The 20,297-nt window shown below is 38.2% G+C and overlaps 1 protein-coding gene across 1 annotated transcript in view; it reads right to left on the bottom strand.

The window, feature by feature from the left end:
- LOC126192144 (telomerase-binding protein EST1A) overlaps positions 1-20,297 on the bottom strand; it is a 340,857-nt gene that overhangs the window by 103,750 nt on the left and 216,810 nt on the right. Inside the window, exon 14 of the mRNA XM_049932583.1 lies at positions 1,024-1,169. Within this exon, the coding sequence (XP_049788540.1) occupies positions 1,024-1,169 (146 nt within the window). The remainder of the gene's footprint in view (positions 1-1,023; positions 1,170-20,297) is intronic.

The raw sequence follows: 20,297 nt of genomic DNA, 5'->3' as shown, positions 1-20,297 counted from the left end.
TGGATTTAAAAAAGTAAAAAAAAAAAAAAACATTATAACCTGCAATATTCTAACCCACATACCTTTACACAGTGGACTGTGCTGCGGAAGAGATTGAGTTTATGTTGTTACATCTGTGTATATACAGAAACAGCAGCAGCTTTTAATCTCTGCCTTCAAAAGGTTTTGTTTTGCACTATTTCGTAAGAAGTTTACCTACTGCAGGCCAATCTCGGTGATGATAACTGAATATCCAAACACAATGTGAAGAACAGCCAGACAAGGAATTCGGAGTTGACTATTTCTTGTGACAGTTTGGCAACGGCGAATGGTTCAAGTGTGACTTTGAGCACTCTGATTGGAGGAATACACTTCCAACATATGAAGTATCCTCCGGGAGGAGGGGGAGGGGCGTCCGGGAGGAGGAGGGGGAGGGGCGTCCGGGAGGAGGAGGGGGAGGGGCGTCCGGGAGGAGGAGGGGGAGGGGCGTCCGGGAGGAGGAGGGGGAGGGGCGTCCGGGAGGAGGAGGGGGAGGGGCGTCCGGGAGGAGGAGGGGGAGGGGCGTCCGGGAGGAGGAGGGGGAGGGGCGTCCGGGAGGAGGAGGGGGAGGGGCGTCCGGGAGGAGGAGGGGGAGGGGCGTCCGGGAGGAGGGGGAGGGGCGCCTGGGAGGAGGGGGAGGGGCGCCTGGGAGGAGGGGGAGGGGCGCCTGGGAGGAGGGGGAGGGGCGTCTGGGAGGAGGGGTGTGTCTCACAGAGGGTTGTGCTGAGGGGGAAGAGATGTGTTGTGTGGAGTGGATGGGGTGTGCTGGGGAAGGGGAGCTAGGTTGTGTGACCATTTCCTTTATAACAAGTAACTCTCTTGCAACGGAGTATGAAGTTATCTTTGTTTGGTATGTTCTTTTACAACTCTCATTTCTTGCCTCTTTACATAAAACTAAATCTTAATAACCATCCTTACTGTTGTTTCCTTTTATAATTATCACAGCAAATATACAAGACAGAAAGATCAATAAGGAATATAGCATTACTTGAGTGTAACACTTACCTTTGAGCTGTGTGTTTTCAATTGCAAACATATTGAGCGCCAGCAACTGTAGGAACCTATTGGCATTGAGTGGTACTGGAGAATGCTGTAAAAGTGCTCGAAACTCCCTCAACATCTGAACTGCCGATTCCTGGAATGTTTCCATCCTGCAAAAATGCATTGTTCACTGTTAAGTATTAGGAATTATGGTATGATCTTAAAGATAAATATACATTATGAAACAAAACCTTACTTCTAGATAAGTATGCAACATAATATTTTTGTCAATATATCGTACTGGTTATGTGTTTCTTTCCTCTTTTTTTCCAGTTCATTTAAGACTAATTTTGTTAGGTTTTGTATGGCACTGTCCATTTAGTGACAACACTGAAGATTCTGAGTTACACATTTTACTCAAGTATGACGATGAAGACAGTTATCAACAAAAATAGATATTTTAAAAGTAAAATAAACTCTAGTATCTGTATTATAGTTGACACAGTGTGATATAATTTGGAAGAAGGATAAATTCCTTCACAGGACTGTAGGCAAAGATAATGAAAGTCAGTGTAAATGTAAATTCAGATGGCAAAATGTTATACAAGTGAAACTATATGGTTCCACAAATGTTTTCAAGTCTCAAACTTCTATGATGTATACATCCAGACTGAAACCTTGGTAAAGATTTTCATTTGTCACTTCATTCTGCATATATAGATGATGTATAGTCAACTAAATAAAACTGTTCTCTCAACATTATAGACGGAAGTATAGGGTGTTGACAGCAATCGTGAAAAAGGGATTTAAACGACAGTGCTAGATGCAGTCTGAACTAGCTGTTAGCATGACTAAGCAAGTAAATCATGGCTTAAGTGAGTGGTTATCAGTTGGTAAAACAGAGATCAGCTGTGCCATTGGGCTAATATTTTTTTATCCCCCTCGTCATATCAGGCAACGGCCTTTCTGTAGCAGGTTCTCTCATCGTGATAAGTACAACCCTAGTGTATATTATTTGCAGTCTTCAAGAGAACTATTGTAGTATGAGCTAATAAAAACTGTATCACTCACAAAATTTAAAACTAACTTTATTGTAGTTATGTTAACGGCTTTCCTTTTATAGGATTGAGAGAATATGATTATTTTGAGGAGAAAGTGAATTTAGATCAATCAGAATTCTTGCAAAACTTTATCTTTTATGTAGCTTGTATTTCAAATGCAAGCAAGAGTAAATAACCAAATAATTATTCAGTTTCTTGGCATAAATAAAACTGATAACCATTAATTTTTCCTGAAATATAACATTCAAATGTAAGCAAAGACTCAACAGCAATGCTTTTGGCCTTTTATTCTGCAACACTAAAATTCATTCTCTCATTAAACTTTGAACACCATCAGGCCCAGATTAAGTTCTCAAAGAGGTAACAGTCTCTATGCATAAAACTCCTATGAGGAGTGAAAGACAGAATGGGAAAGCAGATGCAGGAGAAAAAAATCACACAGATGAAACTGAATAAGAAAGAATAACTGTTTAATAATGAGCTAATAAACTCTGGCGTCCACGTAACATGAGGGTCATTCACAAAGTAAGTTCTGTTTCTATTTCTATCCACGGCAGCACTATGATCGCAGTTCCTAGCATGCACGGCAGTTACTCTGACTCAAGGAGAAGATACGTACGCCATTTTCAGATCGCTCCTGCCGTCGTGTGCTTTGTAGTGGTTCTTTATAATGTCAGCCGTAATTGAAAATGCCGCTGTGTGTGGAATCAGATCTGTGATTTGTTTTCTAAATGCAAAGAAAGTTAAACCAAAGGAAATTCATTGGCAAATCTGCGAGGTTTATGGACAAAATGCTATGAGCGATTCAATAGTAGAAGATGGGTCAGACTGTTCAATGAAGGACGTGATCAAGTGCACAATCAAGAACGAAGTGGACATCTGTCTGTGGTTACTGATGAACTGGTTCACACAATTGAAGAGGAGATTAAGCTCAACTGTAAGTTACACTTAGTGCCCTTGCTATGGAAGTTCCAAAAATCTCACGATCACTACTTCATGAAATTGTTACAGAGAAACTGAAATTTTGAAAACTTTGCTCACATTGGGTACCCAAAATTCTTACTGAACAACAGAAAAAACAATGGATGGGCAATGCTTCAGGTTTTGACACACTACAATGAAGAATTCTTTCTCGGATAGTCACAGGGAATGAAACTTGGGTATCTTATGACACCCCTGAAACAAAATGGCAATCAATGGAATGGATGTGCACCATTTTTTGGGACAGAAAAGGCATTTTGCTGATTGACCACGAGGCCAAGCAATCAATGCACATGGTTACTGCGAGGCCATTAAGATATTGCTCGGTGCAATACAGAACAAGTGTCGAGGATTACTGTCAAAAGATGGTGTTTTTTTCCACGATAATGCCCGACCTCACATGGCGAATGTGACCATACAACTCTTACGGGAATTTCACTGGGATGCATTCGATCATCCACTGTACAGTCTGGACCTCACTCCTAGCGACTTTCATCTCTTCTTACATCTAAAATCTGTCCTTGGTGGTCAACACTTCAACGATGACGACGAGCTGAAAGAACATGTTACCACATGGTTGGGATGAAAGGTGTAGCAGAATCAATGGAGTCAGAAGCGAAGTTTTTGTTCCTGAGAAAGAAAAAGAGAAAACACAAGGAACTAAACATTTCAGTCATTCATTTGATTGAGGACAATGTTCAGAGTTGCAACCTGAAGAAGAAGAAGAAGAAGAAGAAGAAGAAGAAGAAGACACTGAATACGTATTCTGCAGTGGTCCTTTTTCTTAAAACTATAACAGAAAAATGGACATAGTGCTTGGAATGCTACCCTTGGGCTCCCAAAGAATGTTAACTTGAAAAAGAGCTTTCTTATGCCCTCATAGCACTTTTTTAGTGCAATAAATGTAGCAAATGTTGGAGAGCCAGTAAAAAAGAGAATTCTATTGTTATTGTTTTTACCTGCACTTATATTGCTTGATACTAAGGGTTGTCTCTGATTGCCTCACTTTAGGACACCATTTCTATTTAGATTCAAATTGACTTGTTTATGCTTTTTCTCAAATTTTCACTATTAGGTGTTGATAGGAATTCAATAAATACAATTTAAAGTAAAATGATTTCACCTATAATTCCAAATAACAAACATACACTTACATCAAATGTTGTAACATAAAGCAGAGTGAGATGAGGGAAATTTCGAAGAGGCTAGTATGAGGTTCATCCGCCACTGCCATGGATTACCTGCCTCACTGGACGAGGCATGAAGGTGGTCAGCCTCCAGAAATACATCCCATTGCCACGAGACTTTATCATGTACACAGTGCTACATCCCACAGTTGAGTCAGGTGCGCAATAGGCTGTTGTCAGCCATGACATTTCATTGAGCCTCATGATTTTTTCATGTGATTCATGTCTGGCAATCAAACAGGCCACTCGACCAAATCAACATCAGCCTGTTGTGAAAATTATTTCTGAATGATTCAACTCATGCAAACAGGTCACTGCTGCTGCTAGAATTGAATCACTTCACTGGGATAGGGCAGCCACCCACTCAGCACCACAGTATGTTTCGTGATGTACACATACGACATCTATCCCCGTCATGAGACTGTGATGCAGCCAACTTGTGGGTATTGCGCCATGTACTGTGCTCCGGGTGGCCTGTAAATCATTACCAGACCCTCGTTCAATGAGCTAAACATTGACTCATCTGAAAAGATGATGTGATGCCAGACACAAACTACATCCAATTCAACATAAGCAAGCCTGAAACAACTGTTTTATTAATTTTTTAAAGTACCGGTGCCTTCTGCATGAAATCACTAATGCTACTTCAAGACACAGACATCTAGTGAATCACTGAAGTACTTCTATTAATGTAGTTTCGACTTTGTACTACTGCTATTATGAGTGGTTTCCAAATAAAACTACTGGAGCAGTATCACCTGAAATTTATTAAATTTTGGGCCCATTTTTGCTCGTTATTTAGGACAATAATTTGTTTCAGGCATTATGATTTCGTGAAAGTTTTCAGATGCATGATTACGTCTAGGAAAAATGCAAAATTGCTTACAAATGTTTCTCAGGAAATGACAATGGTTGAAAACTTTATGTTGCAATGGCTCCAAGATGAAATTACAGCCTTAAAACAATTGATTGTTTGCTGTTTGTCAATTTTTTCTTATTCTCATTGCTTATTATGATGATAAAGATTATTTTTGTGAAATACAGTGGAATCTTATAAGTATCTTCCTCATTATTGCATTTTGCTGCATAGTACGTCCATTTCTGGGAACCCCAGTCCCAACTGCATTAAACACTTGTTAACGCAGCTCATTTATATGTTCTCCTTTCCCAAGTAGTGCATCCAAATATGGCAGTGTTTTTCAGTGCCAGCAACTATGCACATCACAAGCTATGATAGAAATGACCAATTTGATACGTGGAAATATAGTACAGTAGGGCCATTCACATCAAAGAGACCAATATTAAAAAGTGTTCCCATGCGACCATCTCCAAATTTAATGAAATTTGATGTGAAGGTTATATATGGTCTTTGATGGATATACACCAAATTTCAGTTCAGTATCTTCAGTGGTTGAAGTTTTAGGGACTTTTAAAGAGAACCTATTCACATTTGCATCATGTATGAAGGTGCAGATGTGCCTAGTTTGCTAGGCTTTTTTTTTTTTTTTTTTTAGAAGTTCTAGCACACGTTTAGTCTCTTGCTTTAACATACATTGGCAACTTTCTATACTGAATCACACCACGCCAAAAATTTGGGATTTAGCCGCAACTAAAGCCTCTAAAGTGTCTAAAAATTTCATTGTGCTCTTCTGAGAGCACAAGTTTGACTGACCACTGCTACTTTTCTTATGAACCAATCACACCATGACTTCAGAGGTTATTCATTCCTATCTATTATGCCTGTATGTGGGTCAAATTTAACCAACATTGGACGTTTTCTTGTTGTTGTGGTCTTCAGTCCTGAGACTGGTTTGATGCAGCTCTCCATGCTACCCTATCCTGTGCAAGCTTCTTCATCTCCCAGTACTTACTGCAACCCACATCCTTCTTAATCTGCTTAGTGTATTCATCTCTTGGTCTCCCTCTACGATTTTTACCCTCCAAACTGTCCTCCAATACTAAATTGGTGATCCCTTGATGCCTCAGAACATGTCCTTTCTTCTAATCAAGTTGTGCCACAAATTTATCCTCTCCCCAATTTTACTCAGTACCTCTTATTAGTTATGTGATCTACCCATCTAATCTTCAGCATTCTTCTGTAGCACCACATTTCAAAAGCTTCTATTCTCTTCATGTCCAAACTATTTATCGTCCATGTTTCACTTCCATACAAGGCTACACTCCATACAAATACTTTCAGAAATGACTTCCTGACACTTAAATCTATACTCGATGTTAACAAATTTCTCTTCTTGAGAAACGCTTTCCTTGCCATTCCCAGTCTACATTTTATATCTTCTCTACTTCGACCATCATCAGTTATTTTGCTCCCCAAATAGCAAAACTCCTTTACTACTTTACGTGTCTCATTTAATAATCTAATTCCCTCAGCATCACCCGACTTAATTTGACCACATTCCATTATCCTCGTTTTGCTTTTGTTGATGTTCATCTTATATCCTCCTTTCAAGACACTGTCCATTCCGTTGAACTGCTCTTCCAAGTCCTTTGCTGTCTCTGATAGAATTACAATGTCATCGGCGAACCTCAAAGTTTTTATTTCTTCTCCATGGATTTTAATACCTACTCCGAATTTTTCTTTTGTTTCCTTTACTGCTTGCTCAATATACAGATTGAATATCATCGGGGAGAGGGTACAACCCTGTCTCACTCCCTTCCCAACCACTGCTTCCCTTTCATGTCCCTCGACTCTTATAACTGCCATCTGCTTTCTGTGCAAATTGTAAATAGCCTTTCCCTCCCTGTATTTTACCCCTGCCACCTTCAGAATTTGAAAGAGAGTATTCCAGTCAACATTGTCAAAAGCTTTCCCTAAGTCTACAAATGCTAGAAACGTAGGTTTGCCTTTCCTTAATCTTTCTTCTAAGGTAAGTCGTAAGGTCAGTATTGCCTCACGTGTTCCAACATTTCTACGGAATCCAAACTGATCTTCCCCAAGGTCGGCTTCTACCAGTTTTTCCATTCGTCTGTAAAGAATTCGCGTTAGTATTTTGCAGCTGTGACTAATAGTTCGGTAATTTTCATATCTGTCAACACCTGCTTTCTTTGGGATTGGAATTACTATATTCTTCTTGAAGTCTGAGGGTATTTCGCCTATCTCATACATCTTGCTCACCAGGTGGTAGAGTTTTGTCAGGGCTGGCTCTCCCAAGTAGTTCTAATGGAAGGTTGTCTACTCCCAGGGCCTTGTTTCAACTCAGGTCTTTCAGTGCTCTGTCAAACTCTTCACGCAGTATCGTATCTCCCATTTCATCTTCATCTACATTCTCTTCCATTTCCATAATATTGTCCTCAAGTACATCGCCCTTGTATAGACCCTCTATATACTCCTTCCACCGTTCTGCTTTCCCTTCTTTGCTTAGAACTTGGTTTCCATCTGCGCTCTTGATATTCATGCAAGTGGTTCTCTTTTCTCCAAAGGTCTCTTTAATTTTCCTGTAGGCAGTATCTATCTTACCCCTAGTGAGATAAGCCTCTACATCCTTACATTTGTCCTCTAGCCATCCCTGCTTAGCCATTTTGCACTTCCTGTCGATCTCACTTTTGAGACGTCTGTATTCCTTTTTGCCTGCTTCATTTACTGCATTTTTATATCTTCTCCTTTCATCAATTAACTTCAATATTTCTTCTGTTACCCAAGGAGTTCTACTAGCCCTTGTCTTTTTACCTACTTGATCCTCTACTGCCTTCACTACTTCATCCCTCAGAGCTACCCATTCTTCTTCTACTGTACTTCTTTCCCCCATTCCTGTCAATTGTTCCCTTATGCTCTCCCTGAAACTCTGTACAACCTCTGGTTCTTTCAGTTTATCCAGGTCCCATCTCCTTAAATTCCCACATTTTTGCAGCTTCTTCAGTTTTAATCTACAGTTCATAACCAATATATTGTGGCCAGAGTCCACATCTGCCCCTGGAAATGTCTTACAATTTAAAACCTGGTTCCTAAATCTCTGTCTTACCATTATATAATCTATCTGATACCTTCTAGTATCTCCAGGATTCTTCCATGTATACAACCTTCTTTCATGATTCTTGAACCAAGTGTTAGCTATGATTAAGTTATGCTCTGTGCAAAACTCTACCAGGCGGCTTCCTCTTTCATTTCTTAGCCCCAATCCATATCCACCTACTATGTTTCCTTCTCTCCGTTTTCCTACTCTCGAATTCCAGTCACCCATGACTATCAAATTTTCGTCTCCCTTCACTACCTGAATAATTTTTTTATCTCATCATACATTCTTCAATTTCTTCATCATCTGCAGAACTAGTTGGCATATAAACTTGTACTACTGTAGTAGGCGTGGGCTTCGTGTCTATCTTGGCCACAATAATGCGTTCACTATGCTGTTTGTTGTAGCTTACATTGGATACCTAGAAGAAAACATGTGCAAAGTTGACCAAAATATTCTGCATGCAAATATTAGGGTATTTTTGAGGGAAATACCTCAACTGTGTCTTGTTCAATCCTCCTCTTCTTACCATAGCTGGAAAGAGCATGCTTTAAGCTTTCAAAGCTATATTGTTTAATTTCTGGACCTTGCATATTGATGAGTATGAAAACTTTTTCAAAAGTGGGGAAAATGGATTATCGGTGAATACAAAAAAATTGATACAATTTGAAGTTGTAAACCAAAAAAATATGTAATTGTAGTGTCTTTTAATAGTATAAGATTTGCCTGCTCTTTACGGAATGTAACTGTGCTAATAAGTGTTTTTACATTATTTTACAATATAGAATATAAATATAATAAAACCTCAGAAAATGAAAAGATCATAAAATCTAGATGATCATAATGGAATGTTATGTTGTTTAGAACATTTTAACCCTACAATGCATAGTAGTGTAGTTGTGCATTTTCACTCAGTTTCCAACGACATTATGAAGCAGCAATAGCTTTTTAAGGCTCTATCCTTGCAGCAGTGATCCTCTGTTGAAATACCACCTTCAATTGTTGCTTTCATTATTGGAAATTTTCAGCATGGCAATCTTCTGTGAGGTGTAATCTTTGGTATTGATGTTGTACAGTCTTAGTATTGAGTACTGACTGTTTGAATAATCAATAATCATTGTTGTAGCTGAAGGTAAGCACTAAATCAATATGTTTTGATGGCCTAATTTGTATATTTTATATAGGAACAAGACTGAATCTTCTATGCTTCAAACCTGGATATTCATAAGCAAGGAGCTTCTATGACAAAGGTCTGGGCTTGATTTTACTGAATATGCCCAAATTTGTCCATTCCATAATGTCTTGTTGATGACAAAATTTCATTTCCTGCAGAAGACTGTCTGCAACTCATTCGGTAAGGAAAAAGTGTAACCTAGAAGACTTTAACAGCAGTGACCATTGCAATGCCTGATAGGTTGAAGTTACTGAATAATGTTTTTAAACCTGATCAGAAAATTTTTACCAAATGTAGACAAGAAATGGGCCAGAAAGAATCATCCCACGAGGATAAGCAAGAATCACCATCCACTGAAGACATGGATGTTGTTGCTTTACTGCTAATACTTCATTATCATCACTTGGAGAGTCACCGTTAAAGGTTCAATGAATCAGCGAAAGGGATTCAATGGGATACATGAAGCGCTAAGTTCTGAAAGCCCAAGATAGCATTACTGCGGTTAACTGTCACAGCTGCTGGCGTGAGTCACGTAGATATTGCTCAAATACAAACAGAAGAGTGCCAAAAATTTAAAGATATGGATATAAGAACTTAATATGGTCCCAAACAGCTGGACTATTGAAAAATCGGCTAAAGAATTTGCTGTTTGAACTAAAATGGAGAAGAAGTCGAGGAAACTAAAGATAGAAGATGGGATTTTGGCCACAAGTACAAATGGAAAAAGCTCAACGATACAGTAAAACAAAATGTCCTCAGTGTTTTGAAGATGATGAGTTTTCTTGTTTGTGCCCAAGCTAAAAGGATTGTGTTGCAGTAAAAAAAAATGATAAAAAGATTCAAAAGCAGAAACGTCTGCTCCTTTGAAACCTGAAAGAAATGTCCATCGCTTATTGTATGCAATATGGAAATCAACTGAGATTCTCAAAATTTTGTAAGTTCTCCCTGAAATGATGAACTGCAGTTGGCACTTATTGTATGTGTAATTCATCAAAATGTCAAATTAATGTTGGCTTCAGAAACATCCATCCAAGATGACTACAAGCTTTTGAGGGAAAAAAACTGTATTCAGTTTGGAATCAAAAGATTGTATGCTGCAATGATGTGTGTAATGTCCAGGAAAAATACAACAAGAGGCTTCTCTCGAAGATGATTTTAAAGATTATAACTCTGAAGAAACAATGTAATAACAATACTATATCCATACTGACAGACACACACTGGAGACATGTCAGAGAACTGTTGAAGATTTCATGGAGACACTGATTTTGAAAATTACTGGTTTAAGGAGCCATCCTTTGTGACAAAACACTAAAGCTTATACCTTAAGCAGCTAAAAAGAAATCATGCAGAAAACGAATTAATTATATTGATGTATTTTGCTGAGAATTATTCATTTGTTGTTGAAGATGCTGTGCAAGGATTTAATTGGGGGAATAGTCAGGCCACACTACATCCATTAGTTATCTATTTTGGTGACAAAGAATGCCACAGTATTAGCATTTGTATGACCAGTGACTGTCTCCATCATCATACCATTGCTGTCCATGCCTTTCAAATAAAGTTAATAGAATATTTCACATGGACAAGAAATGTCCTCATCAGCTTTATGCACCCACATGGTTGTGCTCATTCCTTGCACTGGCCAGCTGCTAGAGACACTGGCTGGATTCCTGAGCAACATATTCATGACTTTAGAAGCACAATCACCATCGTCATCAGGAAGACAAAACACTTTTCCTCAACCTATCCTTGACAAAACTGTAGAACTATTTGATCAAAAATGGAACTGACTCTTAAGTGTTTTTTGTTTCGCAAATTTACTGTGTTGTGTATTACACTTGTTTGATGGCATTGGAACTGACTCTTAAGTGTTTTTTGTTTCGCAAATTTACTGTGTTGTGTATTACACTTGTTTGATGGCATATGTTTGAAAACCTTAAATATTTTTTAAAATATTATTTATTGTGCAAAAGTGGTACAAAGCTGTATCACTTTTCAACATAATCTCCCCCCCGCTCAATGCAAGTCCTCCAGTGCTTACAAAGTGTATAAATTCCTTTAGAAAAAGAATTGTTTTGGTAGTCCGCGCAACCACTCATGCACCGCGTGGCATACCTCTTCATCACAACAGAACTTCTTTCCTCCCATCGCGTCTTTGAGTGGTCCAAACATACGGAAATCACTTGGGGCAAGGTCTCGTGAGTATGGTGGATGAGGAAGACACTCAAAATGCAGGTCTGTGATTGTTGCACAGTGTGGGGCCTTGGATTGTCATGTTGCAAAAGGACACCTGCTGACAGCAATCCATGTCGCTTTGATTTTATTGCAGGCTGCAGATGATTTTTAGGAGAACTGTGTATGATGCACTGGTGACAGTGGTCCCTCTAGGCATGTAATGCTCCAAAATGACGCCTTTTTCATCCCAAAAGAGTGTCAGCATAACCTTCCCTGTTGATGGTTCCGTTCAAAACTTCTTTGGTTTTGGTGATGAGGAATGGCGCCACTCCTTGCTCGCTCTCTTCATTTCCGGTTGGTTGAAGTGAACCCAGGTTTCATCCCCAGTAACAATTCTTGCAAGGAAGCCATCACCTTCTCATTCAAAGTGCCGAAGAAGTTCTTCACAAGCATCAACACGTCATTCTCTCATTTCAGGAGTCAGCTGCTGTGGTACCCATCTTGCAGACACTTTGTGAAACTGGAGCACACCATGCACAATGTGGTGTGCTGACCCATGACTAATCTGTAAACATGCTACAATGTCATTCAGTGTCACTTGGTGAATTTCCTTCACTATGGCTTCAACTGCTGCAATGTTCTGTGGAGTCACAACTCATTGTGCCTGACCTGGACAAGGAGCATCTTCCACTGAAGTCACACCATTTGCAAACTTCCTACTCCATTCGTAGACTTGCTGCTGTGGCAAACATGCATCACCATACTGAACCTCCATTCATCGATGAATTTCAATAGGTTTCACACCTTCAGTATGAAAAAACCTTCCTGGTGCAAGTCGCAAGTGGGGTGGCCATCTTCATACCGATACTGTGACGGTATGTGTGCATCTGCACTATGCTGCCACCTACAGGCCATTCTGCATGCTGTTTGTAGCACACTTACCAACTTACAGGATAACTGCAAAAATTTCAATTTGTTATTACAAATTTAAGGTTTTCATTTGACTCACCCTTGTATATAGCTTTGAAAGCTTAAAGCATGCTCTTTCAAGCTGTACCAAGAAAAAGAGGATTGAACCAGACACAGTTGGGATATTGCCCCCCCCCCCCCACAAAAAAAAAAAAAAAAAAAAAAAAAAAAAAAAAAAAAAAGAGAGAGAGAGAGAGAGAGAGAGAGAGAGAGAGAGAGAGAGAGAGAGAGAGAGAGAGAGTTAAAATTTGCACGAAGGAAAAACATTGGCCAACTTCACAGACACATATCTTTTCTTCCAGGCACCCAATGTTATCTAAATTTGATTCATACATGGACATCATAGGTAGCAATAGCCCCCAGAAGTTTTGGTGTGATTGGTTCACATGAAAAGTGGCAGTGGTCGATGAAACCTTGGCTCTCGGAATTTTTTAGCCACTTTAGAGGCGTTTATCTATATTTCAGTGTGGTATTAGTCAATATAAAAAGTTATCTATGTACACTAAAGCAGATAACCAAATGTGTGTTAGAACTTTTAAAAAAGGCTAGCAAATTTGGCACATTTGCGCCTTTGAATATGATGCAAAGATGAGTAGCCTCTCTTTAAAAGCCTCTAAAAATTCAACCACTGAAGATACTGACCTGAAATTTCGTATACAACCATCAAAGGCCATATAGAACTTTCACGCCAAATTTCATTAGATTTGGAGATGGTCGAGAGGGGACCACTAGTCCCCTTGACATGGAATGACCCAGTACTGTAGCTCGTATAGGCTGGCAGTAGCTCCGATGACTTGTAACCTTATGACAAGTGCCGATCCTAGGCAGGGTAGATGTTGTAGCAGCCAAAGATAAATGATAAACCCTGTATAATAGGCTATTTTCCTTTGTTAAAAATATAGTTCAGATTTTCGTTATTCTGATTGATTACAACATTTAAATAACATTTACGGTCAATACTCTCACAAAATATCTCTTATTTTTACGTAATTAAAGCTTAAAAATCATTAAATATCAAGATTGGTCACATGATCGAAAACACACTGTTACTGGCTCATGCTCTAGTCACGTCACTGACTAGGATTACGACAAAGCTATACTTGCGCTATACAAGCATTAGCCGAAGTTACAAGGTTTTACTGCACACAGTTTAGCTATTTAGAGATGGAAAATGCAATTACAACTTTAGTGGAAGCCTTGCAAAAATTGATTCTTTATGCTCCACACATTTGGAGTGGCGATACGTGCAACACCAGACATTCTTTTCGCTGCTTCCTGAAACATCACTAAACTCGCTCAAAACTAAGCAATTGTAGAACTATTGCAAATGGGTCTGTATTTTATAACTAGAGTCTTAATTATCAATCATTAGTTACGACCTAAAGCACAGCAAAATTATTCTTCGTAAAACGTAGTGCTGATTTCCTGTGTAGAAGACACTCAGCAGAGATATTGCATCCATCAGGAGTTGCATGGTGCAAGAGGCTACATGTTCAAATCCTGGAAGGAACTTACATTTTTAAAAGTTTTACATGAAATACGGAAATAACGTTAGCAAGAACTAGTGGTGGGGTATATTATATGAAGCCTCACATTAGTCTTATTCTGAGAAACGGACAACAGATGATAAAGAGTGTACAACATGCAGGTGTGAGAAAAGTAAGGGCTGTGATGTTTGTGATGGTAAACTCACATTAGCATCTGTAGCAGACTTACTTAATCTTTATGTAAGAGATGAAACTCCAAAAGTTTAAACAATAAGGATCCTAGCTAGACAGTACGAAGATAAAAACATAATTTCTAATAAAGTAAAAAGTGTGTGTTCGTATTAACCAGAATTTTTTTTTTTTTCCCCGAATGTGTCGTGTGTGAACAGCGATTGCAAATGTAAGTGCATGTAAACAGCAAGGAAAACACAATAATATTCTGTTTCTGATTGGTGTGGTGAAGTTTTGTAATTGTGATTTGGTTTTCATATGAGAGGACCATACAGTTGTTTTACAAATAAGTTAAAATGTTCTTTTGGGTTAGATTCCAACGACCGATCTATGGACATCATCTTTAAAAATTTGATGGTTCACCACTGTAACAACTAAGTTTCCAAATAATTGAGATATAGTCAGATAAAACAACAATTTCCACTAGGAGTTTAATTACACTGAGTGACGCTATCCTTCATTGCAACAGTGGAAGAGCATATCTCAGAGATAAGTTAACATTAACTTCACAGTGCAACACATTTTTAATCGAGTAAGCGAACTTGTGTGTCAACATGGTGGCAGTTTGCTGGTACAGTGCAACCACATTTTACACATCTTATCATTCTCTGGAACACTCATAAACAACTTTTCAGAAGTTTTTGTGAATCTATTTTACAATATGGTACTACACACCAATCCAATTTTCCAAAATATAAATTCCAAAACAAGACATCACTGTGAATTATCATTACAACAACAGGAGCAGCGAGCTAGCCAGTGACATCACAGGCATCACATGACTTGAATGGAGCGTTTTTGCAGGCGTTCAAATTATTTGAATTTCATTTCCATTTTCATAAAAGAATACCCTAATTAAACAGGAAAAAAGGCTTGTTGGGAGCATACAATGACATAATTAATCTTTTAAGACAATTTCTGGAAAACAGTCAAATACCTGGTCTTTCTTTGTTCATGTACGGTACAGTGTGACTTCAGTGTGTGAGTAATTCTCAGTGCTTAATTTTCTTTTTTGTTTTGAAAAGGGAGCCAGTATGCCATGAATAAGAAAATAGTGAGGCATTTCACTAATGAAGAGAAGTGGAACATTATTCAGGAACTGGACAAAAATCCACACATCAAATATGTTGATGCTGCACAAAAACTGAACATTCCTCCGTTTACATTAAACACAATAGTAAGCAAGAGAAAAATAACTGAAGCTGCATGTGTGGAAGGAGGAATCAGCAAAAGAAAAGTGTGCTTGACGATCAGTTTCTAGAACTTGAAAGTTTCCTGCTGAATGGTTTAAGCAAACATGCACAGCGTAAACTCCAGTTGATGTGGTACTGTGGTTCGTGCTAAAACTACTTATTTGGTACAAAAGTTTGGACTCAAAGATTTCAAGCCACTCAATGGGTAGATTGAGCAGATTAAGAGCCGACAAAATTTAGGGTATAAAATGTGCTCGAGGTACAGCAGAAAATTCAGCAAAGAGAGACTGACTGTTCTGTCTTGTTACAGTGCAAGTGGAATAGAAAAGTTGGTGCCACTAGTAACTGGCACAGCGAAAAGTTCACAATGTTTCAAAAATGTGCAGACATTCCAAAAACAAATATACATCTAATACGAAAGCATTGGTAATGAGAAGTATATTTGACGAATATTTGCACAATTTGGATACAAGGTTGGGTGTCAGAAACAGATCAATTGTCCTCTTTATTGACCAATGTGCAGCACATCCTCAAGATACATCGTATCTTCGTAATACAAAAATAGTGTTTTTTCCTGCCAATTGCACAAGCCACCTTCAGCCATTCAACAACCAAAGCATTATAAGATGCCTGAAACAAAAATACAGGAAAGTTCTTTTACAGATGAGGCTGGCCTGTCTTCATAGTAAAATAAGAAAGGTAACGACCTTGGTTGCTATATATTTTACGAGAAATGTGTGGGATTCCGTGCAAGAAATCACAATATCAAATTGTTTTCAGAAGGCTGGCTTTAATTGGATACTGCCCCTTACATGAGAGATCACATCAGAAAACAATGAAACTGTAGCTGAACAATGGCAGCAAATAATGGGGCCAGATGAAAATACCACATGCCTTAGTTTCGATACTTATGCTGAGCATGATGAAGGTGTTGCTGTCTGTCAGTCCATGACAACTGATAAAGTGTTGCAGGAGAAGATGGCAGAAAACAAGAAAGTGAAGATGCGGATTGAATAGGCCCTTCACCAGTCCCCACGATGTTAAAAGCCATTGAAGCCATGGACACAATTAAACTTGTGTGTTAAGCTTTGAAGCTGATAAAGTAGTGCTGAAAGGTGATGAAGAGTTGAATGAGTTAATGAAGATAGTTATTACAATATGTAAATGAGGGCTGAAGAAACAAGCAACGACTGACATATTCTTCAAATGTCTGTGAAGACAAGACTATGCAGTGTAGTGTAGTTAGGTTAATATGTACAGTATACCAGTAGTTTTAGCAATGCCAGTTTATATTATCAGTAGTTATTCACTAATGGGGAAAAAGCAAAATGAACAATGATGCTTTCTTTTAAGAACATCTGTGTAAATTCTGCCTAGCTTTGTGAATAAATAAAATCATCATATATCAGGTCCGTATTAATTTATTTTTTATTTATTCAAACTGCTTTAGGTGGTGGTGTCATTTTACTAAACAGTTATTATATTTATACATAATGTTATGTTTTACAAGTTACATACGAGTTATAAGCCTTATGCCGTTAGCCACAGTAAAATTGAAATTAGATGTTAATGTGATTAACATGTACTGTATATGTAGGTATGTATCCACATATATAAAAGTCAACTCAACTGAAATTTATTGTTGATGTACAAGTCTTTCAGGTATGTTCCTAAAATATGGAATCATAGGTTGGAGGCTAGAGGCTATGCTCTCACATCATGTGACATACCTGAATTCCAATTGATGGCTTAAGTGTACATATCCGGCAGCTTTTATGTCACCAGTGTCACTTCACTTTAAAATATTTTTGCTTCTTGTACACTAATATGTAATTTTGAGTTTCTGGGTGTGACATTCTGAATGTATTCTCAAAAAGATGCATTTAGAATTATAATTTATTATGTAGCATGTCAGGAAACTGGCATTACTAGATTGCATATTACGCCAAATGTGCTACTTTTAATTACACTTTTTCACTGCTGAAAAAAAAATCAAATCATTACCAAATTCAATATTTTTTGGTAGTATGTTTTCCCTCCTTTCAAAAATGTTCATTTATGAAATTCCACTGCATCGTAAACTTTTATTCTAAAGTGAAACCACCACCTTGTTTGTTTGTCTTTGTCAATTTCATTTGTATTCATTGCTTACTATTACGACTTACTTGCATATGTCCTTACTTGCTTGCTATGGCGATTTCAAAATTGCTGTTATTATTATTATTATTATTATTATTATTGTGGGGCTCAAAAGATCCCCACAGGTATCAATTAACATGTTGTCCTGCTGAGGCATCGACACTTTTCCCAAGCCTGATCACCAAAGCCAGCCAAATTACCCCCCCCCCCCCCCCCCCCCAAATCACTTTATGCACGACTGGGCACAATGATCGTGAATGCTGCACCCACCTGCTGCTTCATGCCCACTGAAACCACCATTCTGGACAACTGCCAGGAAGCTATCTCTCATGGCTTATGTATGCTGAAATACCATGGCAGTAAATGATTGTCATATACTCATCTGTGGTGCAGTGTGTTACCACATTCGGCATACCTCAGCTATATTATGCTTGCACCTGTTACGCTTGCAACAAACAATGCAATGTAAAAAAACATGGTACAAACAGTAGAATTTCACAGCCTCAAATGTTGCCACACTGCTACCACGTAATTTCACAGATTTGCTCTTTCGTCTTTATCTAATGAAACATCTCAGCATTTCAAACAAATAATATAAATAGATGTGTGGTGTCTGTTCTGTCTACTATGTCCTCCATTGTTGATTTATTCCAATGCCTGCAGATGGCAGAATGTCCTGATTTCTCTTAATCAGATAAATAAATATTATAATGCATATATAAAAAAAATCCAGTAATTATATGCAGAAAATCAGAAAGATCCATATGGAAAAGCTTTATAGTAAAAGTGGAACAAATATACTGTTAAAATTGTGTTACATGTGATGCTACTGCCATTGGCACTGTAGGTTGCATTACCAATGGTGCATGTTGCACTCCACTGAGGGTACCCGAGCTTATCAAGATACAAACAGTTATTTTGTTGACTGTACATACAAAGTTTTGGATATTGCCTCAATTTCTGAATGCGGTGATGAATAGGCTGCTGCTGTAAAGCTGAGAGAGGAATAACATAAAAGAGTACAAACTATAAGTTTCATAATTTTTCACTGAATGTCAACATATAAGAAACAATAGGTAAATACTGGATAAGAAAAACAACATGATCTGAACATTTTTCAACAAGGGAGGTCCATAATGTGGCTATAGCTACCGAGGCTAGAAGTCATTCTCCATAACAAATAATACTGATGTAGTGAATAGAGGATGCAGAGGAGGATATAAAATCATGCATGTGCAATGTAGTCCAGTGAAACTTTCAGAATAAAAGCCTGTACCTTCCAAATGTGTGGTAGAAGATTTTATTTTTTTAACTTGTTCATATTGTTGGAAAGGTTAGAAAACCAAGTTTTGCCAACAAAATTTCTCTTGGGAAAACTTTCTGCAGTCAAAAAAACTTCGAAAATTTTGGACTTTTTTCAATTTTTTCAAAATATCTCAGTTTCATTTGCTCCTATCACTTTGACGTCTATTTTCTTTTTTAAAGAGCACAAAATTCTCTATAAATTTGATTCTTACCATTTTTTTCTACTCCCAGTATCTAAGGCGCTATAGTGCGTCAAAAAATACCAATTTTTCAATTTTCGAGCAAAGTGGCAAATTACCTAATTTTTGAACACTGTTATTTCAGTTACTATTTCTGTAGTATAAACATATTACTCATCATGTTATTCATTGGAATTTACCATCTCACTCTGCTGCAGGGCCAGGACAAACAGCATCATATTCAGTAACTACGAACACATTCAAGTCAGATTGCGTGAAGTTTATTTGTGTTACAATATGTAATACGATTGCATGCAGGTGCCGTACATTTTCTACAGTTGACTGATGTTAATGATCAGTTATAAGAAAAGGATGTACGAATTGTTCTTTAGCGGACAAAAGCGTATTTATTCTTTGGCGGACAGGCGGCAGGCGATTATCTTATCAATAGCCCAAAGCTATGTTTCTTGCCTGCAATGTCATTTTGGATCTCAATTTGCTACTGTATTCGATGGGTATCCATGTGAGGGAGACAAATGTAGCACAAAGAGTGCTGAGAGGATTCGTAGGTCCAAAAAACATTCTTCGTTTGATGTTGTGGTTGAATCAGAGATGGTGAACCATGTCCCTCAGGACAAGTTCTTGTACAACGAACGAAACAAGATGCATTTGATCACACTTCTTAAAAAGGAATTTCTGGAGTGCACCAGGCACAAGAAGATGCTGACGTTATGACTAACATCTGCCATTTCAAGAACCAAAGATTTTGGAAGTGTTGTCATTGTAGGAGAAGATGCTGACCTGCTTGTGCTCATGACCGGTTTGGGGCAAGGTATTGAAAACTTATTTTTCTTAAAGCCAGGAAGAGGAAATGCAGAAGACAAGTGGTTTTCCACTGCATCTTACAAGTTTGACAGTGAATATATTCTGTTCACTCACACCTTTAGCGGATGTGATACAACATCCACTTTTTTTGGTCAAGGCAAAATTAGGTGCTGCAATATTGTTGCGAAAAATGAACACCTAACCTCAGCGCTTTGCACGTTCAATAAACCACATGCTACCCGTGAGGAAATAGTAACAGCAGGAGAACAGGTTACTATCGCATTGTATAGTGGAGGTGTCAGCAGTTCCCACACACTAGACCATTTGCAATACCAGTTATTCGCCAAGTCTGCCACAAAAAGCTAACTGAATCTTGCACGGTTGCCACCTACACAAGATGCTGCACAACATCATTCGT

Source organism: Schistocerca nitens, chromosome 1, assembly GCF_023898315.1.
Source record: "Schistocerca nitens isolate TAMUIC-IGC-003100 chromosome 1, iqSchNite1.1, whole genome shotgun sequence".
Taxonomy (NCBI): Eukaryota; Metazoa; Arthropoda; class Insecta; order Orthoptera; family Acrididae; genus Schistocerca; species Schistocerca nitens.
This window is presented reverse-complemented; position numbering and strand designations above follow the sequence as displayed.